General features: G+C 43.5%; 2 protein-coding genes across 14 annotated transcripts in view; both read left to right on the top strand.

Moving 5' to 3' along the window:
- Positions 1–22,407, top strand: part of LOC144478834 (uncharacterized) — a 51,618-nt gene extending 29,211 nt beyond the window's left edge. For 11 of the 13 annotated variants that reach the window (XM_078197142.1, XM_078197141.1, XM_078197135.1 and 8 more), the window contains 8 exons: positions 934–1,109; positions 2,428–2,644; positions 4,068–4,189; positions 4,324–4,500; positions 11,228–11,542; positions 13,869–14,129; positions 20,740–20,873; positions 21,643–22,407. In XM_078197142.1, coding sequence (XP_078053268.1) covers positions 934–1,109; positions 2,428–2,644; positions 4,068–4,189; positions 4,324–4,500; positions 11,228–11,542; positions 13,869–14,129; positions 20,740–20,873; positions 21,643–21,826 — 1,586 coding nt within the window. In that variant the 3' untranslated portion in view covers positions 21,827–22,407. Of the gene's footprint in view, positions 1–933; positions 1,110–2,427; positions 2,645–4,067; positions 4,190–4,323; positions 4,501–11,227; positions 11,543–13,868; positions 14,130–15,724; positions 18,944–20,739; positions 20,874–21,642 lie in introns of those variants that run through there. The other 2 variants (XM_078197134.1, XM_078197137.1) reach the window with 2 other exon arrangements.
- Positions 22,408–22,522: 115 nt separating this feature from the next.
- LOC144478835 (copper homeostasis protein cutC homolog) lies at positions 22,523–24,447 on the top strand. The gene is made up of 2 exons (XM_078197143.1): positions 22,523–23,217; positions 23,486–24,447. The coding sequence occupies exon 2, from the start codon at positions 23,486–23,488 to the stop codon at positions 24,197–24,199; it is 714 nt and encodes a 237-aa protein (XP_078053269.1). The 5' UTR covers positions 22,523–23,217; the 3' UTR covers positions 24,200–24,447.
- Positions 24,448–26,825: the final 2,378 nt, after the last annotated feature.

The following is a 26,825-nucleotide window of genomic DNA, read 5'->3' as shown; positions in this document are numbered from 1 at the left end:
GCGCAAGTAGTATAGATTCTAGAACGATGATTGCTGCAATACGATACAGCGGTATTGATCTTATCGAATTTTTTGATCGCGGTTCAGTTTCGTGATTTTTGTAATATTTTATGGGATAACGAGAGAAAGTAGCAGCAAATAAATATTGTAGATAACAGTGTACACAGATTCGCATTAATATTTTGACGTCTATTAAGATAGAATCATATGTTTTACATTGATCAATATTACTTAAATTCTTTTTGAACGGTAGAAGACAATTATTAACCTTTTGCAATCAGAGATATTTTAACTGGAAATCCAAAATTTTTGTTCAAACTTACAGTGTCTCGATTTTATATTACCTGGAGTTTATACATTATGGAATTGAATTTTGTAATTCGTGTAACAGTTCATAGCTCTTAACAATTTTCAAAATATTAGTAAACTAGATAAAGTTTGGCAGAATAACTTTTAGCGGCGCCTTAGACTCACCAATCGACCGCAAAGGGTTAAACGGTTTATAAAATTGTATTATAAAATCAACAATAACACGATTTATAAAATAAAATTGTATAGACATTACCTAATATGCTAAAATCTCCCTAAAGTCTCGAATAATATACAAATAATTTCTCTCACTTTTAAAAGAATTATTCTGCTTCGAAAGCTATCGTAATACAAACTCGAGTCTCTATATTTTCGAAATACATCACTTCGCGATCAGATCCGCTCGGAGGGATCGCAAGGCAAGAGGTTAACCCGCCCCTAAATTCCCTCGCAAACTCGCTGCTCCTAGCAGACGTGTAGCAAAAGTTCGACACGAATGTAGATAGCTCCGCGTCCCCCAAAGGTCCCAGAAATGTTTCGTAGAACTTTCCCCGGGAACTTGTCCAGCCGAGAGCATTCGAGAACTTTGTCCTCTGTATGTACGCCTGTGTCCCCGGATTTCAGAGACGGAGACGGAGATCGTGAAGGCGAAACGGGCGACCCGCGAGCGGCCGATCAGTTTCACGAAAATGGACGACATAAAGAATCGCTGGGAGACGACCAGCCAGCAGGGCAGACGCAAGGTGCAGAGGGAGGCGAGGAAAGAGGAGATCGCCGGCATCCGTTCGCGGCTGTTCATGGTAAATCATCGATCTGCTCGTTAAACGAAAACACAAGTCGATTAACTCTTCTTTTCCCGGGCGAGGATGATGAAGAAGAAGAGGCGCTCGCCGGCGTGCTCGCGCCGGCAAAGTCGCGAAGTAGTCCGGGCTAATGACATCGTGCCCATTAGACGTAGACGCAGAAAAACGTACCGGGAGGAAAATGTAGCGCACGCAGTCTCTCTTTCTCTCTCTCTCTCTCTCTCTTTCGTTCTCTCTATCTCGAGTGCGCTGAAACGCGGTGAAACGACGGACGATCGCCGGCGAACAATTTGCTTTTTTACACGAATGATTAAAGGAAGCCTGCTCGCCTCCTTTTAATTCGTTCGCGGCCTATCCGAACCGGGAACCACCGGCTTTGTCGGCCGAGCGATGTTAGGCGACCGCCCAGAAGCCGACGGGCATCGACCGCTTTTAAAGACCGGGGAAAGGTTTCATAACTTAACAGCTCCGCAATTTTCAATGTTGTACCGCGAAGCGATAACTGTGGCGCTGCGGTTTTTCTCGGACAATTTTTCACGCGCCTTTTAGTGGAACGATCTCATTGATCCAGTTGAGGATCTTGTAGCTTCGATATTTTTGACGTGTTTTAGCGATTGGTCGGCTGTAAACGTTTATGTGATTGTAAGGTAATTAATTCTGTTTATTTTATATTTACTTAATTTATTTTATTCGCTGTGAAAGGTATCTAATATTTAAACGGTGATATAATAATGTGAGAGCTTATAGTAGTACCTTCACTTCGGTAATAGATAAATTATTGGTTGCCATGACAGTCGATTCACAGGCTATCGATTGGAGGAATAAGTCAATATATAGGTTATCAATCGGTGAATTGTTAATAAGTGGTTGTTAATGTTAATGTTAATTCATTCAGACGACCGTGCTATTCATTTTTAAGGCGATTTTGAGTGATGAACATTTTCTGACGTTTCTTGAAGAAGTTATATTTATTCAGGGGACCATCTTAGCGATTCTTAAGCTGTTTCTCTATCTGAAATATTTTTTAACATGCCTTAAAAAAGTGACAATTTATATAATCCACTGTTCTAATTATTTTTAGAATATTTTCTGTGCCATATATTCTTTTCAAGAATAAGATTCCAATTTTGTTTAATTAAAAACGCTAGAAAATTTCTGTGCCATATGGGTCTATTTATTTCCCGAATTTTTATGCCCCAAAGAGTTAAAGGACATCTTCCAAGCTCGGACATATTTTGCGGCGCCTCAAAGAAGTCGATCCCGGCTTTGAATGCAGTCTCCTTCGGTTCTAAAGGAGTTCGATTTCTGTCGCCAGGGCAAGCAGGGTAAAATGAAAGAGATGTACCAGCAAGCGGTGGCCGGAAGCGACCGCGTGACGAAGATCAACCCGGCGGAGGAGCTGCAAAACTCCTCCGCCCACGCGCGCTCCATCAAAGAACGTTTCGAGAGGGGCGAGCTGATCGCCGCCTCCGACGACGAGACGGACAACAAACCGAAACCGGAGAAGGCCGACGAGGAAGTGATCGCGGCAGGTGCGTGGACCATATATATTTAGAACGCTATTCCGTCTAATTAACCGGCAAGGATTCGCCGGTTGCGTCGCCGATCATTCGCGCGAACGCAGTGCCGCGCGAGGAGCGCTGTCGAATTTCTGGTTCGTCGGAGACGTCGCAGAAGCGGAAAGGGGATCGAAAGCCGGCGATTATTTAGCTCGTTTTGTTAAACTATGGTGCAGGGTATTTTAACCCTTTGACTACTATTTTCGCCTATTGGCATCCGAAACATGTTGGCTTCCCGGTACTGTGGGCGCCAATAGGCGTCAAGATCAAATTTCGCCCCCGTTTATTATTAAATTTGGTTAATTATATATCGTGTAATATTTATTATTAATTAAATTATTGTTCACTTCAAGTAATATTGGTTTAATGTAACAGAATTCAATATTTTGAATATTTTAATATACTTCCTCAGAAATGCATGCCTAACGAAAAGCTACGGCCGTGCCAAAGTCTGCCGTAGCCAAAGGGTTAATGAGGGACTCTTAAATTGATTTTAATAACTGTATTATGAGTTTTCGTACGCTTCTGTAAGGCTCTGTTCAGCGCGGTCTGTTCATACGTGCACAAGTGTATACAGTTAGGTTTTGTGTGTTAGGACGCTCAATGTCATGCAGTATTGACATAATCGGTTTATCGACCTTTATGAAAACGATTTATAGTTATTTCTAACCTGTTCGATCGCGACTGCGTCGAATCGAACGCCGAGAGTCTTCGTCGAGATTGAGTCGAGAAGAGTCGGATTGATCTATCGATTCCGTGGATATTCGGGGACGTCGCCGCGGGGTCTAAAATAGACGGGGCGCAGTGACGGTCAACCTGCACTCGCAGTGGCCCCATTGATTCAGGTATAGCGACCTAGGGATGCTACATTTCGCCGAGCAGGTCCACGATCCTGTAATCCTCTCTTCTATGGAGACAGTTGACTTCGACTAAGTCGCTTCTATTTTTCCTTATTCTATTAAGCTCTTCCATCGTTAAGGAAAGAAACGCGTAGACCTTTCAACGATAAGGTTACTGTCGCGACGTGACGATAAGACTGTTTCTGAGATTAAGAACAACCTTCATTTTTGTCTTCCTCATTAGTCGCTACATGTGTCACGAACCAGGAATTTTCGAAGGGACATCCTAAAGCGCGTAGCCGTACTCGAAGCTAATTATTTTACGACGCTTTTACAACCACTTTCCGAAACTTTCTTCGACAAGGAAAGAAATTGTAAAAATGTCGTAAAATAATAAAATTATTATCTGTTAAGAATTCTCAGGATGCTTCGTTGTCCGTCACTGAGAGGGTTAAATTAAGATACAATTCAACTCGGTTTGTGCTGCAACTTTGGACAGCTCTCGCTGCATGAGCAATTAATTATTGCTTTTAATTGACAACTAATTAATTCCGCAGGCATCAGTAGGAAGTCTAGATCCTTGTTCCTGGAGCTGGACGCCTCAGCAGCGAAAACCGGAAGGCCGGTGACCCCGGTGAACCCGAAGACACCCTCAGACACGCCCCGCCGCGCCAGAGACGTAAGTCTTTCATCTTTCTTGATCTTTATTTCCGCGATTGATTTGATCGAACGTTCGTGTTTACGCTGTTCGCAATGTTCAACGGTGGGTTAGTGCAAATGGTTAATCGTTTTGATACCTGTACCGGACAAAAGGCATTCATGGGTCGCCAAGTCTCGGACGACGTGGTGCGCAGCTCGGACACCACCGAGGAGGTCCAGGTCGAGACCTCGGATATATCGAACAAATTCAAATTTTTCGAGTCGTACAAGGAACCGGAAAAACAGCGGAAGCAGTTCCGCATTACCCCGCCGCGAGACGGTCAACTCAAGGTTCGGACCGAGTGGAGAGTGAAAAGCTAACAATTAACTGGATCGTTGTGTGACTTAATCCGTAACCCTCTGCAACCTGTTTTCATATTTTAAGCATCTTCCCTGCGTATCTCTTCGATTATTCTTGCACTTATAATATTACAAATTTTAGAATGTTCACTCTCTTTTTCTTAATTAAAATCACATATTTTCCATGAAATCTGTATCACGAGTCTGACTCGTTATTATAGTGCAAGGGGTTAAGGACGAAACGGTCGTAATCAACGTGGTTCTGAAAAATATAATTGTACAGAGAGTTAAACAACGAGGCTTTCTAATTACTACAGTGAAATTTTGCGCAAGCATAGTGCAACGTGATAATCTAAAAATGTTTTAACAAATCGTAGAACACCATTACAAGATTGAGATTTGCAATATAGTATTTAATAAATATATAAGGTTACAGAGGGTTAATTAAACCAGTTTTCCCGACAGATCAGTTCTAAACGCTGCATGGATTTATTAATCCGTAACAGAGGCTAGAAATTCCATTTGGAGAAAGATTGATTGGTTATTTCACAGGATCCTAATCGCATGGATTGTACCTGTCAGTGTTACCCAATTGATCCTTTCTCGTTAGCGTTATCGATCCCATTTAAAATATCGTCCGACTCATAGCGTTCAACAGAACCAGGTTACACCGAATCATTGTCGAATGAGTCAAGCATTTCGTAAATATGTTTCGAGTAGATTTTATCGGAGGTCGATTACTTTTATCGAGTACAACGTGCATTGCTTAAGCGAGTTGCACAAGAGAAAGTGCAATTGATGGTTCTTGCTATCAGTGCTGATTGGTGTACGTCAAAATTCGTCGCGACGAGATTACAATGTTGGTCGGAAGAGGAGTCATGGGGGATAGGGCTATACTTGTTCGGCCCACTCCCGCCACTCGTTTGTCACAGATGGTGCAGCTTCGGAGTGGGGAGGGCAATTAGTATGATCACCGTATTAGTGTCCAGATAAATCGCGGCGGAGAAGCGGGCAATATTTGCCAAATAAATTGCGGAAATTGCTCGAACGATTATAAAACAATTATTTTACAATCGCGATATAATGTTTGCACATTATATTGCCATTTACTACAAAAAATTATATCATTATGGTTACAATGGATGATTAAAAATTAAGCAATATTAAAAAGGAATTTAAATAGTTTCATGAATTTCGTTCTTATCAATCACGTTTAAAATTTGTTTTTTAATTTCATTGACACTTAAGAAAAATATATTTTAGTTTTTACTTAATATTGACATTACTTTATTAATCTGTTATAATAAAAATAGTTTACACATTTATTTAAATATATTGAATAAAAACGTAAGTACTTCGTACACAAAGTTACGGTAAATTAAATAGCCTATACACGCGCCTTTCTTCGAAAATAATTCTCAAGCCATTAATTAAAATAATGATACTGAGAGTACAGAGGGACTTAACAATGTCCAGACAGTGTTTCCTCTTATTCAGAAAACCTTTTCACTGGACTGTCGTTTCCCACGAGCTCGGATCGCCATAGTCGAAACGTCGTCGCAATCGAGTATCAATTAATAGAAATTACGTGTACGCGGGTCACCGAGGACCCGGCAGCGGCACGACCGTGCGCCGGGAGATCAACGATCGGCCCGATCGAGCGTAGGGGGGTTGTTAATTACGGGAAGAGCAAACGATCGGTGCCCCGCGAAAGCCAGCGAGAGCCCCGCGAAGTGGCCGGGCTCCGCCACTTGATTCCGCCGCTGTCCTTGAACCCCCTCGAGTGGTCAGCAGCCATACTTTTACCGTTAGTATTCCTACATCCTTCCATTCGTGAAGAGAGCAGACCGAGCAGACCGCTGCGCGGCCCTCCCAGTAACTCACGAAGGGGGAACCAGTAAGAGCTGTGCGTCCTCCTCGTGTGAACGGCATAGCAACACGCCGCGCGCCGCCAGTTCGGACCTCGCCGGCCCTCCGAGACAAAAGGCTCGCTCTCCCTTCTGTGACGGGCTATACGGCGAGCTCTCTTTTCTCCGTTCGGTTCAGTTCGATTCTCTCCTCTCTCCGGGCAACTCTAACCGAGCGAAGTGAGTTTTTACGGCACCCGAGAGCGCCGCGCGACAACGAAGGACACACGAAACGCGAACCCGTGAGCAGAAGGAACTTCTCTCCACGTCTGTTCGGATCATTCGAGGCGAGGTTCTCCTACAGGCGTCACGCTGCCCCCATTTTTTTTTCGGGCTCATCTCGTTCGGTGAATCGTCGACGTTTCAGGCATCTTACGCACGCTGTGAGTACGATTATCGTTTACAAACTAGTTGCGTCCGGGACAGGTGTTGGATTTTTACTGTTGGATTTTTAACGGTGGACGCGAGTGCTTGCATTCTTATTTCTTCTTTCGTTGGATCGTCGACGTTTTGAATTTCTTAGTATACTGTAAGTGTAATTATTAGAGAGAAATTGGTTGAAATTTAGTCAGAATTTAGTTATTGAGGGGTTTAGAATTTTTTTAAGTGAAATTTTTAAAATAAACGCGAGTGGTTGCATTTTTATTTCTTCTTTTAGTGCATCCGCGACATTTAGAGTTCTTTCGTACGCTGTTAATATAATTATTTGGAAGAAATTTAGCGACAATTTAGTTACAATTTATTTACTAAGGAATCTAGAATTTTTTAGAGTAAGATTTTTAAGTTGAACGTGAGTGATTACATTTTTATTTCTTCTTTCGCTGAGTCATCGACATTTAAAGTTCTTTCGTACCCCACGAGTATAATCATTTTAGGAAAATTAATGGAGATTTAATTAGGCCCAGGAATTTTTTGGAGTCAAGTTTTTATGGTGGATGTTTATGGCTCCACTTTATTTCTTCTTTTGGCGGATCGTCGTGGTTTGACGCCTTTTTCATAGGCTGTGAGAATAATTATTTGGAAGAAATTGGTGGAATTTAGTTATTGAGGAGCATAGAATTTTTCGAGTTTGATTTTTATCGATAGATTTAAATCGTTTTAGTTTTATTTCTTCTTGTGGTGGGTCGTCGAGGTTTAGGGTTATTTTATACACTGTGAATACAATTATATCACAGAAGTTATATTATATTAATTATTATTTCAGATAGTTATTTGCTTATATTATAACTTCATTATATTTATATGATTATGTATTTATATAATGAAATTGTATTCTTATAATTATTATGCGATTTTTTATCAGGACTGTTTGTTACTCCATTTTATTTTTCCCCTTGATAAATGTCGATATTTATCATTTTTTACATATTTTGCATGCAATTTCCTCACAGAAATTAATGAAATGAAATTATCGAGAAGTACAGAATTTTTTAGAATTTCTTCATTCTTTATTTCTTCTTCTGATTAATATTCAACGTTCATTCTTTTCGCATATGCTATAAATAAATCAATTATAAAAGAATAATTAGTGAGAATACAAAAAGATTCAGACCATTTTCGAATAACTTTTCTAAAGACGTAATTCACTAATATCCTTTCATTTCTTCGATATTTAGTGATTCGTTGCCACATATTCATTACCTTTCTCCACATAAATTAAGCAGAATTATGAGCGTTAAGAATTCGGTGAGTATTGTAGATAAATTACGAGTTACAGAAGCATGAAGCATACCTCCAGTATTCTTTTTGGCAGTTGAGCAACGTGTCCTACTTCCCGGTCTTTATCCTTTCGCAAATTTTTTTTAGTCATGCCCGTTTCGGACACGGTAGGGACAAGTGGGTGAAAGAGTATCTAATAAGCAGCTGGAAATCGTCTTATAAAAATGAATAAAATGAATATAATGAATACAAATTTTTACCGTTCTCCACGTGAGACTGTAAAGCAACCGATTATAATATGTAATAATAATAATAATAATAATAATAATCTCCTGAATGTTTTGATATAATAATAATAATCTATTGATTATTATGACATAATAATAATAATAATAATAATAATAATAATCGACTGATTAGCAATCGATACTTACAGTAATATCTACGGGTCAACCATCGATACCTACAATAATATTCTACCGATTAAAAATCGATACTTAATAATCCGTGTAAAAATCGACGGTTTATTATCACATATACATTATCGCCGCCACGAAAACGCATCCAAGGGTTAAAAGCCGTGGTCCCACGATCGCCGGTGTTAAAAGATCTTGTGCCCTTCCCCCGATTCCTCGAAACATCGGTAAACGGTGTAATCGACGCAGAAAATTGCCAGCTTTCTCGTTCTCCTCCCCCCCTCCTCTGTAACGGTACAACAAAGTCGATACAGTTGACGCGCGGATGCATGTGCAGACATCGCTTTCCTTTCGACGAAAGCGCGTCCCGCTCGAAACTACCAAAGAGAAAAAAAAACCGTACAGACAAGAGGATGAAAAAAGCCGCAGAAGTTTCTTCTGATCGTCGAGGCGCACAAAGACCGCGTAAAAAGGTGTCTCGGCTATAGCAGAGGGTTCGGCAAAGCGTGTATGCACGAGCAAGCGCGTGTGGCTCGCTCGCCTCGCCTCGCCTCGCACTCAAACCGCGAGATCTTTCCGCAAGCCGCGTTCGTCGAACAGATAAATCACACGCGCGGCCGTCCGTTCGTCTCTTTCTAAATAACATCGGTCGACGAGACGTCATTAATAAAGATCCGTGCGTGCCAGCCCGAACTAATTAGCTTTCTCCGTGGCCGTGCCTCTTCTCTATCAATTTCGTCGATGCCCGATGCGAAACGGTTTTCGTCCGGCCAGTGTTCACCGAGCTGGCGACCATGCTGGACGCGATGTTTCGCTCGTGGCGCAGGTTGTCTCAGGTAAATAGCGTGAAACACGGGGTCCGCGCGCGCGCCCCGGACATTGTACGGGCGGTACTGCGTTGTCATCGGGCCCTGCCTTCTTCTTTTACCTGGCCCACGGTTAGACACAAGGCACCACCGAGAACGCCTCGCGCCGCTGACTCAGTCCGCTTCGTTCCTGGAAAGGTGGTGTACACCTTTATCCCCCTGATTTCCCCTGCGCCGTCCTCTTTCCACGCTCGAAACGCCCGCTGGAATTCTTCTCCCTTCTGCGAGAGACCCCTCCGCCTCCGCCGGCCGGTCGGCCCGCCGCGTGCATACTTATTCATTTGCCTACAACTCGGTAATTTGCTCGGAAAGAAAAGCTGTGTCCCGTGTGCTCGTTCCACCCTGAGAACAGCACGAAAGGTTAAATGCTCGGGGAAATTAGCGTTTCGGTTTGAATTGAATCGTCCCCGTACCTGGGAACCCGGCTCCCCGGCTTCCAACAAAGTGGAAAACAATCCCGCGCCGGCTATTGTGCGGACCGATGTGTTTCATTGTCCGGTCTCGTTCCGCAAGAAATGCTCGGTCGAGGCAGTCGTGCTCGGCTCTCGCTACGAAGAAGACGTGGGTGTTCTCGCTTTGGAGACAAGGTTGATTCAAGCACTTTGTGACGAAAGTTGCGGGAATCAGAGATTTTGTTTTAACTCCTTGCCGTATTAGTTTCTTCATAGTTATTAGGGTTATTAGAAATTATTACAGTAGAAAAGGTGCTCATTCTTGTATTAGGATGGAAACTATGAAATGGGCGCCGCAACTGAACAAAGTCTATACAAAAGCGCCCGTTTCATAGTTTCCAAATTAATAGAAATCTCTGTGACGAGCCAGATTCGTCAAAATAAAACAAGGGGCTAGGGGAAAACGCTGTTTTATCATCTTGTACTGATTCTGCTAAGTTATTACAGAATATTCATCTTTACTTTAGACTCGGTAGACAGTCCCTTGCGCGTGTGTTTCTTGAGTTTTTAATCGAAGAGGAAAGTCTGTGTTTGATTTATTCTTTGAGGAAAGGGGAAACTGTGTGTTTGCTTAATTTCTCGAGGGGAAGGAAATCGTGTAGTAATTGGTTTAACCAAGGAGAAAATTGCGTGTTTGCTTTATTGTTTAAGCCAGGAGGATACTGTGTTTTTTCTTCATTGTTTAAGCAAGGAGGATATCGTATGGTTCTTTAATTATTTAAACAAGGATGATATCGCGTGGTTACTCGATTGTTTAAGCTAGGAGAATATCGTGTCTTTGATTAATTGTTTAAGCAAGGAGGATACTGTGTATTTGCATACTTGTTTAAACAAAGAGAGGATACTGTGTGTTTCCTTACTTGTTTAAACAAAGAGAAAACTGTGTGCTTCCTTACTTGTTTAAACAAAGAGAAAACTGTGTGCTTGCTTGATCTTTTAAACGAAAAGGAAACGGCGTGGGTTCTGAAACTGTCAAGTTTAAACAAATACACTTTGCGACACGACGACGAGAAAATTAGTGAACTTTCACACCGAAGATCATGCAAGAATTATTTGATTTTGTCTGACTTTGAAATTGCTGTTTAATGTTTTAAATACAGAGTGTGATGAAAACTAAGAAAACCAAAAATCGCCAATTAACGATTAACCACTTTAACTCATTAATAATTACAAACTATTATAAATTACTTACAATAATTGCAACTTGCTCTTTATCGTCTTTCAGATAAAAACATTCACTAATCTTCCAACAAATGCAAAAAAGCATAAAGAATTCGATAAGAGACTAAATCTGGACACTAAAAGTTTGCAGAACAAAAATGACTAAAAAACCACATTTTACAAAGAGCCAGAATTTTTCTTATAATTTGTATATATTTAACAACGTATTCGTTACTGATCCATGTATCTTCCGACAGATGGAATCCCCCGAGCGCGAGATCTACCGTGACCCGGACGTGGTGCGCGCCGAGGACAGGGTGAACGAGGTGGTGCACACGGACACCGCGAGGAAGATGCTGTCGATCTTCAGGCAAATGGAGGAGAACGCGACCAAGCAGGAGGTACCAAAATTCCCGAAGCCCCTGAAGCGGTTCACGCCGCCGCCGGAGGACAAATACGAGAAGCCGCCTATGTCGGGCTCCGAGGACGAGGAGGAGGAAGAGGGCGAGGAGTCGGAAGGCGAGGACAGCACGGAGGAAAGGGATCCCAACTACGTGCGAGCTTCGGATAAGGTTCGTTTACGTCGATCGGCACTCGTTGCCGCATTGTTCTCCGCGCGGAAAATGGTAGCGTTTTATTAGCCGGAGCTAGTCGGAGCCGACAGTCGAGAGAATCTCGCGGATTGAATATGTATGAGCTTGCTGGCAGAGGAACGGTCGTCGCTTCGTAGCTGTCGCTCGGATTCCTCGGATGTCCGATACTTATCTCGACGTCTCTGCTGTGAAAATATCTCTGGAATCTTTCTGCTTGATTGTGTCGCATCCTGGCGACGGAGTTGTGTCAATCAATTTTCCTATTTAATTGCTGTGCATTTGTAGCTATTCAAGCGCGTTTTGAGCTAATTATGTCATTGACTGATATCTGTGAATTTAATTGCAGTTTAGATGCAATGTAATTGATGTACAATGCAATTGAGATGTAATGCAGTAGAGATACAATGTAATTGAGACTCAATGTAATTGATATACAATGTAATTGAAATCCAAAATAATTAATATACAACGTACTTGAGATGCAAAATAATTGATGTACAACGTAACTGAAACGTCAGATGATTAATCTACAATCTTTCAAAATGCTTTCCAAAATTTTGAAGAAGTTATTCACTTCCTCAGTTTTATTATTCTATCAATTACATCATGATTCCTAATTGTACTCCAATTGCAATTGTATCTTAACCGAATGGAATCTGACTCACGAATATGATTGAATTATAATGTAATTAAATTACTTTGTAATTATAATTTTCTAAATAATACAATCGTAATTCTACACAACTCTGTTTAAAAACAAAACTTTAGAAAGGTCCCTAGAAAGTCTGCTAGATAATTTTGCGTCAACCAGAAAATGTCACCGAGATAATTTTGCAGTAGAGATATCAATCTTGTTTTTCTAAGAACTGTAACATGGTCGAACATAGCTTCGAATAAAAATATAGAAAGTTGATTAGAGGAACACCATCACGTTTCACAAATGAACTGACAGAGACGTCGAGTTCGTTTGGCGAAACGGAGGGCAGGTTTCGAAAGGTGTCGACGTGTAGGACTTCGTCCGCAAAATCGTTCGATCAGGCAACGAGCAAGAAATTACATCCTGCACGGATAATTCCAGTCCGAAGATCATAGTCCTAAAGAATGCCGTGCAGATTGAATGTAAAAGATTAGCCGGCGTTGATTTAATTGGGGCCGGCTCGCGGCTCGGCAATCACAGTGTTTACACGAGTGATCCGAGGCATCCGTTCAATTAGCACTGCCATACAACGAAGATGAAACAAGATAGCCGAGGGAACTTTCTTTCGGGCGGCGCATCAATCTCGCATTATCGCTCGAATGTAATAAATGAATGGACACCGGTGCTCCGGGCTTTCTTCGAAACCGATCGTTTCTGCTCGGTGGCTCCCGACTAATGACGCCGACTCCGACTAAATACATTTCTCGGAGTCCCGACAATTTCCCTCGGGGCCGTCTCGTATTATTTAGCAACTGTACCGCGCGCGGTTCGCGCTTAGGCGTTTATGGCTTCGTAATACGTGCGCGGACTGTCCGAGTGGATTAAAATGTTTGAATATTCCAACGGCAGCTGTACGATATCGGGACCGTGTTAGCACCGCGGATGGAATCGTTTCAATTGGCACGTTGCTGGCGATTAATTAGCACGTTGCGGGAACGCTCGGCGATCTCTCACGCCAGATTTTCTTCGCCTAGATCTCGTTTCTAAATTCCGGATGAAATATTAATCGTACCAGATGCCGGCATTATAATTCGATTAGAACGCGTAGCAGGAGTTTACTTTTTCCTAATTATTCGAGTAGTTAGCGAATATTCTGATTTTTCATGGAAAATATACTGGCGAGTATAATCTTTTCGCAGGAGGTTAAAAATATTTGAAAAGTTAAAAAAGCCTGTGATTTATAAAAAGACGCTGTACTGTAGGATGTGGTGGTTGTTTTTCCTATTATTGAAATCTTCGGTGTGCAGTTTGGTTTTTTAAGGAGTATAATACTAGTAAAGAGAATTTTTTTGAAGAAGGTTAAAATATCTAAAAAATTAGGCGACGCTTCAAATTCGCGAAAAGTCTTTTTTTATTACAAATTCCATCGGGTTGCGACGAAATAAGCAGAGCCCGTAGATTCCAGTTCGCCCGTGACCCGAGAAGCCGGCGTTGCGCGAGCGTTCGTCCAGGTGCTAATGAATTCCGCTTTCATTAGAAAGAAGAAACCGGGCCCGTTCGTGCGAGAGCATGTTAACGATCGCCCGGCCGATCCTCTACGACCGGCGGCGTCTCCGGCCGGGATCCTCTTTCACGGCCGTAAAACCTGAAACGACGCGCTTGTTACAGGTGGAGGACGAGTTCCTGAAGCAGGCGCAGAACGCCGCGCGCGCGAAGACACTGTGCGCGAAGTTCGAGCACTGGGACGAGACGGACGCGAAGGCGGTCACGTCCAGCAACCAGCACATCGCCGAGATGGAGATCGCGCAGAACATCGGCGAACAATCGAGCATAGAGTCCGCGAGCAGTCTAAGAGCCCGCTTCGAGTCCCTCGGCTCGCAACAGACTGAATCCCCGCGCACCACCAAGGTCAAAGTCAATCGATTCGTGGTGAGTACGGCCTCGTAGTCTTCCCTTCACCATCCGCCTTCATCCGGTTCTCATTCACGGAACACTCTGTACAACATCGTTCATGTCTCTTTCACTATGGCTTGTCGCCGGAGTAAGGGCGAAATCGTTTAGCTGCCCGAGGTCGGAGCCACGCTTTACTTACAGGGCGGAATCGTAAGGATTCGTTAGGGTAGTGACTAACGAGGGTTTTGAGATCAGTGGATTATATGGTTTTTTGAAGGGATTATTTTTCGTATCGTTTTAGGGTTGTTCAAAGTGGTTTGGAATTGTTTTATCGCCTTCACCATCGAGTCAAGACCTGTTTATACTTATCAAAATATTGCTGTACCATTATATGATATAATATTATTTTTTCTTGCTCCAAGATGTCAAATAGAAGTAGCATCATTTTTATTCAATTTCTTTATCTTCAATATTCCTATACATAAATAAAGCAATAATATTTTAACCATTTTTCTAAAGACATCAGGACCTTATTATCATTTTGCTAGTGTAGAAGACAATATTATAAACTTACTTCGCGAGTTATAATTTCATATTTCCTTTAATTGGAAAGATAGGTGAACTATGGATTATAGAGTTCACGTAAACGATGAGAACGACTATAGAAGGCTAATCGATTTCGTTCGAACGAAGGCGACGCTCCGCTCACCCCACACCATAGCACAGCACACAAGCCACCCTCTCCGGCTCACTCAGTGTCGTGTGTGTTTTCTCCGCATGGTGTGTCGTAAACTTGTGCGTACCCTGTCCGCTTCTCCACACACAGCCTTTTTATTTTCTAAATTTACAATCGTGTGCGTATGCGTTTCCGTGTCCATATGTGCGTGTGCGTGTTGTGTGTGCTGTGTGTGTCTAAAAGCACGACTCACGACGGTGTCGCGCGAGCGACCGGACACCGTCCTCGACTTTGCACCTGTGTTCAGTTGGGCGTTATATACATATATATATATCTATTGTTTGATCGATTTTCACACCGCGGTTTAGCCGCGCACGGTCTTTTGTAGCCGCGTGCACGCAGACTTCTGAGTTCCGGAACCGTTCGGGGAGCGCACGCCGACAGAAATTCTTTTTTTGGTTTCGTTTTTCACACGGTGTTACGTAAACGGAAAAAAAGTGAGGCGAGCGACCGCTGGGCGACTGGTTTCCTTTGCTCGGAGGAAAGTGTCGACGAGCGGAGAAATATAAAAGCAAATGTCGAAGGTCACTGTCACTGATCGCAGAAGATCAAAGCACAGAAAAAAAAAAAAGAAAACCGGTCAACGTCGGAGACCGTACACGGTCGACGACCGGCCCGGTCGAAAGAAAACAAAAGATCAGTGTCAAAGAACCGCTCGTGTCACCTATATTCTACCATACCAAAAACAAACAAAAAAATAACAAAAAAAAACAAAACAAAACAAAATAGAAGTAGGAAGCATGATTAGTTTGCCCGCGTTTGACGAGTTCTCTGTCCCACGCATTTTGGTCTTGCGATTTGACATTGTGAGAGCCTGCCAGTGTTGTTCTCGAGCCGGCTTTTGCCCGATCGCGGCTGGATGGATCATGATCGATTCTCTGTTGATCGCGAACAGTAAAGAACCACGCACGCGGCGACGTCGAGGATCCGAGAGGAGGAGGCAAGCGGACACGCGAGACACGCAACACACTCGAGCAGGAGGAGATCACCGAGGAAGAGGAGGATCGAGGAACGCGCGAGCGCGCGCGCGTCAACGCAAGAGGATGATCACGAACTCTCTGATCGTTGGGATCCGCGCGTTGATTCACACGGTGATGAGCCACGTTGTCCGGAATGATTGTGCGGTTTTTACTGGTCTTTTCTGGGTTTTCTTTTTTCTAGAGGTCTTTTCTGACAAGCGTTCTCTTAGCGAATCTAGCGTTTAGGGTTGTGTACATTGTTGCGTGCGGGGGTACGTCGGCCGTTCCGCACCCGGAACTCTGTAGATCTAACACGATGGAATTGACGCTGCCGGCCGTGGCCTAGATCTCGCTGCTCCGTTCGATCTACGTTAAGCGATCCAAGATCCATAACGGAGGATCCTCCGCTGGGCTTTTGGGTCGTCGGCTTCGATCATTTTAGCTAGGCAATTTGGGTCCCCGACCTCTCTCGGTCGTTAGCTAGCTTGGATTTTTAGCGAATCTTCGTTGGATCTACGATTCGGCTGGAACCGCGTCTTCTCGCCGGTTTCGATCCTTCGGCCGGCAACTAACTCTGGCCGTAATCTAGGTTCCCAGCTAGCTTCCATTAGTCTAAGTTGTTAGCAAATTGAAGTCTTTAGTCGTACTTGGGTATTGAACGTTGGGTTTTTAGCTTCACGGGGTTCGCGACCAGCTTGGTTCGCAACCAGCTCGGTTCGCAACCAGCTTGGTCCGCCAACCTTTTTCCGATCCCTAGCTAATTGTCTTCGGTAACCCGAGTCTCTAGCTGGCTCGTGCCTTTGTCTAGTTTTTCGGTTTGCGGCTAGTCTTAGGTTGGGTTTCTGTATCTAATCAAAGGTCTCAGGCTTTCGTCCGAGATTACAAAGTCTCCCAGACTGAACAACGGTAGCTTAAACGCGTCGGGATCACGAGCCTGCAGCGAGCCCTGGCCCACGCCGCGAAGCCCACGGTCTAACCGGTGCCTAAACGTTTTCCGGCGCGGACCGCTCGGCGTATCCGCGTCGCAGCGAGCGGAACTAATCGGAGGTGGAACTTTTCGAAGCCAGTCTTTTTGCACGAGACCGTTTGTAATCGATTTTTCGAGGGAGTTCGCGCGAGGGACCGCGATGGGAACAAAGCTCCGGCGACGTGGAGACGACTACCGAGATCCACGCCACACGTGCCAAATCGCGACGCCTCTGATAACCGAACACTGTTCGGAAACCGGCGAGCCCCGTTCTTTGAGATCGGTGAACCCTGTTCTTTGTAACCGGGAAATAGCGAAAAATCCGCGCGTCGCAAATGGGTGCCAAATGTCGCGGCGGGCTTCGTTCCCTCGGGCGAAATTAGAATCTCAGCGAGTGCCAAGCGACGAGAACCGACATAAAGTGGAAGAGGAAGCGTTCTCCAGAGAGGTTTCGGCCGCGCGAGTCGCGGTGGCTCGGATAATTGTTCGCGTCGAACATAGGTTGCGACGCCGGCGCTCGGGAAAATGTATCATAGAAAAGACGTCGGGACCGAGCGGACGCAACCGTGCAACGACGATGCCTCCGAGATCGTCGATGAAGTGCTCGAACAAACCTGCGAGTCACTGCGTATGCGAAATGCACCGGCATTTTCGATCGCTTTACAGAGTTTCGAGTCATTTTATACCGCTTGCTAGACGTAGGACATCGGGGACCGTCAGCCGGTAGAAGAAGAGTCGAAGAATCGCGGGGACCCCTCGCTGCTTGGGAAAACTCGTGTTTTCCATCCGGGAAATTCTCGACACGGTTCCCCTATCGAATACTGCTCGCGGCGGGTTGTCGCAAAAGTTTCTCGACCAACCGCGGCTTAAAAGGTGACGGTAGACTGCCGACTCGAATTTATGCGACGACGACGATGCTATTTTAATTTTTTTTGATCGCGAGACAAACAAATTCCGTGAGAACAATTTCTATGATAACAACTTCTATAAAAACAATTTCTATGATAACAATTTCTATAGGAACAATTTCTATGTGAACAATTTCCATGTGAACAACTTCTATGATAATTTTTATGAGAACAACTGTTATATGAACAATTTCTATAAAAGTAACTTTTGTGAGTACAATTTCTATGGAATTCAGAGATGGTAGTTTTCATAAAGATCGGCAGTCTCTTGGCACGATGTTAAGCGCGCGGCTGGGCGAAGCTTTCGCGTCGCCCGGCTTTTAACGGGGGTCGGAGGTGCGTCAGTATCGAGCTCCTCGTCGTATGATCCAGCCAGTGAATTGAAAGATACAGACACACAGAGTTCGGAAACACACTTTGGTTCCTTCGTTAGGGAATAGACCGGCCTCTCGAGTCCGCGAGGCGAGCGCCCATCGAACGAGAATAGTCTTTTTATAATTTTTATATGGTTGTTCAGTGGGTGGACGATACACGGGGTAGCCCTCGCGGTGGTCCTCAGAGTCCTCCGCAGTGGCGCGAACCCGGCGGGAGGGCTGGTATCGATTCCTTCAGCATTGCCAACGCGGACGCACAGTACGCATTAACATACTCGTAATACTTACAAATACTATATAATATATATATATAATATAATATATATATATATTTATCATTGGTATAGAGAAACGACGTGTATATCGAAACCCCCACCCCCCCGAACCATTTAGCGCGCCAAGTCGGAACGGGCAGCCATCCTCACACCCTAACCAGAGACATAATCATCGATCGTCGTCGACCGATTCCGGTGATCTCGGACCGTTCGATCACGGTTCGCGTCATCGAGGCTCGAGATTCAACGCGCAGCGCCGGCGAACGTTCGAACGATTTTTGTTCTCGGTCGCGCGGACCTTTTTCTTTGTTTCTAAATGTATGGCGATTCGATGTGCAATTCGAGAAGTCTCGCTGCATCGTTCGAGGCGATGCCACCCTTTTGAAAGTGGACCAAACGAGTCGAGTTTCTTGAAGGACTATGTAACGTTAACGTAGATTTATGGAACGTTCGCGGACGCTGTTAAGAACAGTTTAGTCGAATCGGCGTTGTTCGAGCCAGATGACAATTTTCGCGTGATCGCTTAACCCTTTCGGTACGAGTGTTGGATATATCCGGCGTCCATGCGACGATCTGTATGGACGAGCGCCGGTTATATTCTGCGTCCTTGACAGTATAAATAATAGAATTCTATATTTCTTAATATTAAAGCTAGAAGCAATTCTTTTTGTTTAAAAAAATATTGTTTTGTTCAAAAAAATATTGTTTTGTTCAAAAAAATATTGTTTTGTTCAAAAAAATATTGTTTTGTTCAAAAAAATATTGTTTTGTTAAGCACAGTTTTTATTTAACACGTAGGGCAGATAAAAGTGTGAATTTTTGGCGCGGCGCCTCGTGCAAAGAAAGCGTCACGGCGGACATAGCGCTCCTCGTACCGAAAGGGTTAATGATCGACATTACCGGAGTCGCGTCGATCAGGTGCGATTCGAGGCAGGTGCGCGCGTTCCGACGAGCCGGGTCAGGTGCAAGATCTAGAGGCATTAGTGATTTTTTTAATCAAAAGAAACCAGACCTCCGAGTATTACATAGAGAGATCGAAGGATATAGATTATATAAATACGTAAATATATATATACATATTCTCTACACGATTCGATCGAGCGATCCACCATACTTCTTTTTCTCTTCCCCCCGATGGAGCTTGATCCCTCGTGATCGATTTTTCAGTGCAATAAGTTTCTGTCTTCAGCTAGGGGAATATCGTTGTTGTTTGAGCCACGCGAGCGCGATTGTTTGTTGTTGATCGGCGGATAGGAGAATATTTATATATATATCACACACACATATACACACACACTCTCTCTCTCTCTCTCTCTATCACTCTCTTTCTTTCTCTTTCTCTTTCCCTCCCTTTTCACACTCTCTATCTTTCACACTCAACACAGAAGAAATGTCCGCGAGTGGGATTTATTTTGAAGCGAAACCGCGCTTGGTTCCCGGCCTGCTCCGCCGAGACATGATTATTAATTATTATTATAAAATTATGATTATTATTATTAATTATTAATTATTATTATTATATTATTATTATTAATATGATTAATATTATTATTATTTCACGTAGACCCTCGTTTGCGTCTTGGGATTGTATAATTTTTAGCGACTTGTACTCTTGTTCTTTACCTTTTACCTTTCACGTGTAACGATTTATTACGATCGTATTGCAAACGATAAATAAAAGGGCACATCCTGACGAAATACCAAACGATGCGAGTACTATGCTGCATTTCGGTCGAACGAACGATTGCTACGTGCTGGTACAGGTGTACAAATTATGACGATTACTTGCCGCAAGCTTTTAGGTTAATTAACTCTCGCTTTATAGGTTCAGAAATTTCTCTCACTTTGACATAAAAGTGATATAAAAATTGACATAAAAGTGATATACAAATTGACATAGAAATGACATAAAAATTGACATAAAGATTGACATAAAAATTGACATAAGACTGACATAATCTTGTCATAAAATTGAACTAACATTCACATAACCTAGATGCTAGCATTCGTTCGTTTCGTCTAATTGCATCGCGTGCCGATCACGCGCAAGTTCTTAAACTGCTTCGCTAGGAACAGCACGACGAACCCGTTTCACTCGGGACGATAAATCCCGAAGGAAAGCTCCTCTGAAAATGTACCTTCTCTCCCTAGTGTCCCGTTCCGTGCGACGTTCCCGAAACACCAGCAGCCACCGGGGACCGTGGTGTCACGTCACATCCTCCAGAACCCCCCCGGTAACAAGGGAACACTGTAGTTGACCGAACCACCCCCCCGAAGCTTCTAACAGGCCCCTCGCCCCACTCATCATCACGATCATCCCCCCAAATTCACCCCGTCGACCGGTTTTATTTCTCGGTTCGTTATTTTATTTTGTTCGTTTTCTTTTCTGTTTTCTTTTTCCTCTTTGAACCCGACAAACGAATACAGGAGATTCAGGCGAGCTGTACGGACGTCTGCGAGAGCTGCCAGAAGAAAGTCTACCCCCTGGAGAAGGTGGAGACGAATAATAAAATCTTCCATAAACAGTGTTTCCGGTGTCTGCAATGCAATTGCGTGTTGAGGTAAACCACTTTGCTTATCACAGCGGATTCTACGTATTTACTGCAAGCGGTTGCAATTTATAGCACGAAAAGGTGAAGATGAATTTCGAAATCTTAATGTATTTTCTTTTTATTTAGTGAAATGATTCGAGGAAGAAGGAAAGAATATTCTGTTTAGTTTCTATTTTATGGAGTTGATGGGGATGATTTTTATTTTGTTTAAAATTCACGGTTTTCTTGCACACGATCGGACGTAAAAATATGTTCGTAATTTGTTCTTGTTATTAACGTTATATTTAGCTTAATTACTGTTGCAACGTGTTTCTTAATTCAGTATAAGAGACTAGAATTTTTGCTTATTAGTGAAGTATTCAGCTGAATAGTTGGTGCAACGTATTTCCCAACATAGCGAAAAAACACACTGCATGCAGAACGACTATAATTATTGCTTACTATCAGTGGTCTATTCAGATTAATTGTAGGTACAATATATTTCTTAATACAGTGAAAGTACCATAATTTTCGTTGCATATCACTCGTGAAACATTCAAGTTAGTTCTGAAATATATTCCTTTACATGCAAACTACGAAATTAAAAAGTTCACAATCAATTTTATATTTTCTCCAAGACAACTGCAAACAAGTTGACATACTTTAAAACAGCACTGTGCATTTTTAAATAGCTCTTTTTACGATTAATTTTGAAGATTTTCTGTTTCTTGCGCAAAGATCCGCGGTCTAATTTTATTCTTCAATCCTCGATGTTAATTGTTCTTTGTTCTGCGACCAGGATGGACACGTTCACCTTGAACAATGGTAAACTGTACTGCATCCCGCACTTCAAGCAGCTGTTTATCACGCGGGGAAACTACGACGAGGGGTTCGGCGTGGATCCGCACAAGAACAAATGGACGACGAGCGCGAGCAACCCGACGAGTCCGGCGCCGATCGCGGTCTCGAACGGCGACCTTTGAACGAGAACCATTGACTTCGCCGATGAGCGAGGACAATGGCAAGCCAGATCCGGCCTGTGAATCGTCGACAAGTTAACAAAAATCCGGTCGCCGGTCGGGGACTAAACCCATGGAAAATCGTTCTAGTTCTCCAAAGAACCGCCCCCACAGCTAAAAAGAAAAAACAACCCCCCGCGGGCCTTGTTGCGGAATCGATCGATCGATCCATTTATAAATTGCGTTCCAATAAAACTTCCCCACGGATCCCGTCCCCCGTAATCCCCTCGGCCGATGCTTCGAATTGGGCCGTGTCGATCGGTAATCGACGAGAATGGACAATCGCGACTGAACATAGGACAACATTCCCCCTCTTTCGTCCTGCTCTTCCCCTGTCCTTTTTAATAAATATTTTATTTCTTTACCTCTAGACCCTATTTTTGCCAATGCCCCATCATAAATGTCGCTTAAATGTTTGTTATAATTATTATTATTATTATTATTATTACTATTATTATTATTATTATTATTTTTTACTTGTATAACTCTTGGTATTAGTTTATCACACGTGTTGTATAATACAGAATTTCATTGCGCTTTATAAACCACTGGTGTACTGACGTTTTTATTCAACCGATTGGTCGATCCTCTGCGATCAAGAATCGGTTCTGGGTTGCACCGAATCCGGAGAATAGGGTATAGTAAAAAATTCTACACTATAGAGAAATTAACGTTATAATTACAGTTTCATTTAGCAGGAATTTTTCTGTTTCCAGAGAGTTTATTTTTCTACGCAATATTTCTCTAAAAAATCGATTTGGTTATAACGAACGAGAGCAAATGTAAATGTTATCCGTTTCTCATGTAAATGCGTGTAGACTACATTTAGCGTTACTATTATTTTTCAAAGAGTTAAATAGTAGAGCATAGTACGTTCATTGTATTAACACTTATGTTAATATCAATTGTATCAATACTTAACAGTAAGTAAATTTAGTAATCGCTTTTTGATAAGAAAATGTCGAGATCGATTTTATCCGCTGCGCATTTAACGTCGACTACTCTCTCAAGATGGCGGCTCGGTCACTTCAGTCCGCCATCTCCAGAGCCATGTGCGCTCCAGCAGATTGATTTTCGTTGTTTCTTGTCGCTTCTGCTTATCAGTTAATTACCAGATACCTTATCACGATTGAAAATCAGCTCGAACTCCATTATCAGTATTTCGAAATAAACGCTCGGTTTGTAAAATTATTACTGGCATCCAACGCCTGTGGCCAGTACCTCGGTCGGTGTTAGTAACAAAATACTAGTGACTTTTCATTCTCATAGTAAACCCGAACGATTGGCAATCATCTCTGCAACTTCCGCTGTTTAAATCTTCGATTTAAAACGCCGTAACCTTGTCGCGTAACATCGTAAGTACCGTAATATTATGTTAATAACTGCTAATTACCAATCAAGTATTTCCTCGATTAATTATTGACTATTTGCATAATCGTCGCTCGTTAACTAAACATTTCCATGACAGTGCTGTAAGAATCTTATTTCAAAGAATATCTGAGCAATTGCTGGATTACCGAATCGATTAAACCGCTCCCTAAATTGAATAAAATTATTTAAAAAAAAATAATTATCAAACAAGGGAAGGGGTGAAAAAATATATCGCTCCGTGATATATTCCAGATGGAAATTTGCGTGGACTCCCTAGAATCAGCGAGGAACGCCATAAACGGCGGGGCGAAGCGTCTCGAGGTCTGCGCGGCTCTCTCCGAGGGCGGTTTAACCCCCAGCCCCGGTCTGATCAAAAAGATCAGAAGCTTCTCGCCGATTCCTATCTACGCGATGCTCCGTCTTCGCACCGGGAACTTCGTCTACACCGAAGACGACATGGAAGTGATGCTGGACGACCTGACGATCCTCAAAGAAAGCGGCGCGTGCGGTTTCGTGTTCGGAGCGCTGACATTGAACAACGAAATCAACGTGGAATTCTGCAAGGAGGTTCTCTGCCACGCCAGTCCCGCGCCGGTCACCTTTCACCGAGCATTCGACGAGGTCGGCGACCCTACAAAGTCGCTGGAGACGCTGATAGACCTCGGCTTCGAGAGGATACTGACTTCCGGCCAGAAGGACACCGCCGAGGAGGGCCTGGAGGCGATAAAGTCGCTGGTCTGCCAGGCCGGCGACAGGATCGTGATCATGCCGGGCTCCGGCGTCACCAGGAACAACATCTCGAAGATCAAGACGGCGACCGGAGCTCTGGAATTCCACGCGTCGGCGAAGAAGAGGGTGGCCGCTTCCGCCGGGAATAGGATCAAGATCGGCGCCGACAAAGCGAGCTTCGTCATGGTCGCCGACTCCGATCTGGTGCGAGACATGGTCCTGATTGTGACCGATTAATTAGGCCGACGTTTCGCGAACACCTGTTACGGGCCGCGCGCGGCCGATTAATATTGAAAAGTAAAAGTTTCCGCGCGTTTCGTCTTGGAACTGGGTCGAGCATTTCTTACAATTAATTAACAATTAAGGGAATATACATGCGTGGACACAGCGTTTTTGCAGCTTTCTCGAGATGAATGAAGAAGCTATTGAATGTATTTTGGAAATAATATTCTTGAAGAAAATATGAAGAAAAGGGTTATAATCGAATCACCCCCATAAATAGATTATTTGAATTACTAGGGGGATGCAGCGAAAGCCGACTCGTTAACTTCCACGGCGATTAGTATGCGGCCAGAAGGACTCCGTAATCGTTTCATCGCGTCATCGAATGATTGTACTATGCCGCGGCATAGACGATCTCCTCTCGCGCATAATTTCTAGCACGCAACGGCGATGCCATTTGAGCGAGCGCGTCGCGAAGCCGCTTCGAGCGCGAACGGTAATAGCGTCTGCCGGTCTCATCGGCACGCAACCGGTGGATGCATTTTCACGTCTCTCTAATGACAACGCAGAAAGCCCGCGAAAAAGATTCCGCTCCAGTTAATCGACGGATGCTTTCGTTCGCGGAACGACGCGGTCTTTCGCGCGAAAAATTCACCACGCCGTGTTCCCTTTCGTTCCGATTAATTCAGGTGGATCGTTTTCACTCGAGTTTTCCTCGCGACTTCCTTCGCCACGGCTTTCCAAATTGCTAATCGCCACTTTCTTCGGTTCTGGTTGGTTTTCGTCGGAACGACCGCGCCGCGAGACCCTAATTGCGCGAAGTATGTATTCCGACGGCTTGGCGATCTCGCGCGCGGTTTCTTCTCGCGTACGACGAAAGCCATACAGCGCGGTAGTTCCCGCGATTCGTATCTCAATCGGGCTATTTAAAGCCCGTTGTTCATCCGGCGCAGCCTCCGCATAGTTGACAAATTAAATTATTCCCTCGTTTTTGCTCTAAAAGAGATTTCGCGCGGATTTCGCTTCCGCAGCTGCGAATTTTCGAAAACCCCGATAAATCACGGCTCCGCGAAGTTTCTCCGGTGAAATGAAATTTATGGGGTTACAACTTTCGGTGGTCCAGTTTAGAACAACTTCCTGGAATAATCTCTAGGCTAAAATATTGCGACCCTCTTTGATCTCGTTTTTATAATCTCTTTTTCTGTCCGATGCATCGGTTTCACAATTTGCCGTTCGCGAAAACGGCGCCAGCAGGCGAGACAAAGAGCGTTCCAACGCGGCGATTAGGATCGCAACTATTTAAATTAGGCATGCACCGTGTTTCACTAGACAATGCTTCTGCCTAGAAAACTGCGCTCGAAATTACGCGCTGTTAAATTCTACGCATCGCTTATGCCTGCGATACGAACGTCTATAGATAGCCGGGAGCATCTTCAGCGAAATGTAAATCAACATGAAAGCGACATTCAATTACGACAGAATTTTCACATAAACCTCATTGTTTATATTAACTCTCCCCGCGGTCGTAAAGGAGCGTAAAAGAAAAAAATCCGCCGTAACGGACGAGAGACGAGAAAACGCGCGAACGCGAACGGCCGCGTCACGCGAATCCACGCGTGTTTTCGCGATTCTTTATTTTCCGACTGCTGAGACACCGTAAAAATATCTTTCTTCGACGTCGTACGATAAATCGGGTCTGCTCAGCGAAACATTCCTTTCGCGAACATTTGCGACTCTGTGATTATTGTGAAAATGTGAAGTCGTTGATATTAACTTCGGGCTGTCGGCGTTTCGAGATAAAAATCGTACACGATCAACCAGAATGATTTCTCTTATTTCACAACTTCTGAGAAATTGGTTTTATTTTCTAAAATATTCAGATATTTTCTAAATTAATTAAGTCGATTATTTGCAGTCGCGAAGGCTGCAATTTTGTGCGATAAGTTCTCTAGAAATGATTATACATATACGTACAGTACATTCTCGATGTAGAGATACATACATATTATACATATATGTATAGAGAGATTACATTATTATATCTCTATATACATTATATAGAGATTACATATGTACCTATATTACATATATAATGTAATCTGTATATATGTACAACACTATGTATAATACCGTAATCTCTATATACATTATATTTATATTTATATATACAATACATTAGAGATTACAGTATCTATACATTATAATCTATATAAAATAATTTTCACGAATACCGTAGTATCTATGCATAGATATCATACTATGCATAGATACTGCAATATCTGTTGCAGTATTCTATAGTATGTACATATATAAAGATTGCAGTGTCGCGAAAATTAGCGGAACGACAGGTAACAATCGGTCGCGAAGTCAAACCGGAAGCGATCGACCACGGCTCCCGCCGTTCGCGGATCGTCGATCGACGGACATTACGCGTGTCGCAACGGATCGGTCAATTTCGAATTGCAAGCGCTTGCACAATCACGGCGGGGCCCCGTCGCACGCGGAAGATGACGGCACAGAGCGGCGCAGTCACTTTCGTTTTGCGACACACGACTCCTCTGTGTCGGGCTTGTCGGGGAAAACAAGCGTGTCGCGGACCGGCCCGGCCCGGCCCGGTGTACCCGAACCACCAGCGATCCAA

The sequence above is a fragment of the Augochlora pura genome, chromosome 3 (assembly GCF_028453695.1).
Source record: "Augochlora pura isolate Apur16 chromosome 3, APUR_v2.2.1, whole genome shotgun sequence".
Lineage (NCBI taxonomy): Eukaryota > Metazoa > Arthropoda > Insecta > Hymenoptera > Halictidae > Augochlora > Augochlora pura.
This window is presented reverse-complemented; position numbering and strand designations above follow the sequence as displayed.

Coding starts and splice junctions, on each gene's coding strand:
- LOC144478835 (XM_078197143.1), top strand. CDS start 23,486: ATGGAAATTTGCGTGGACTCCCTAGAATCAGCGAGGAACGCCATAAAC.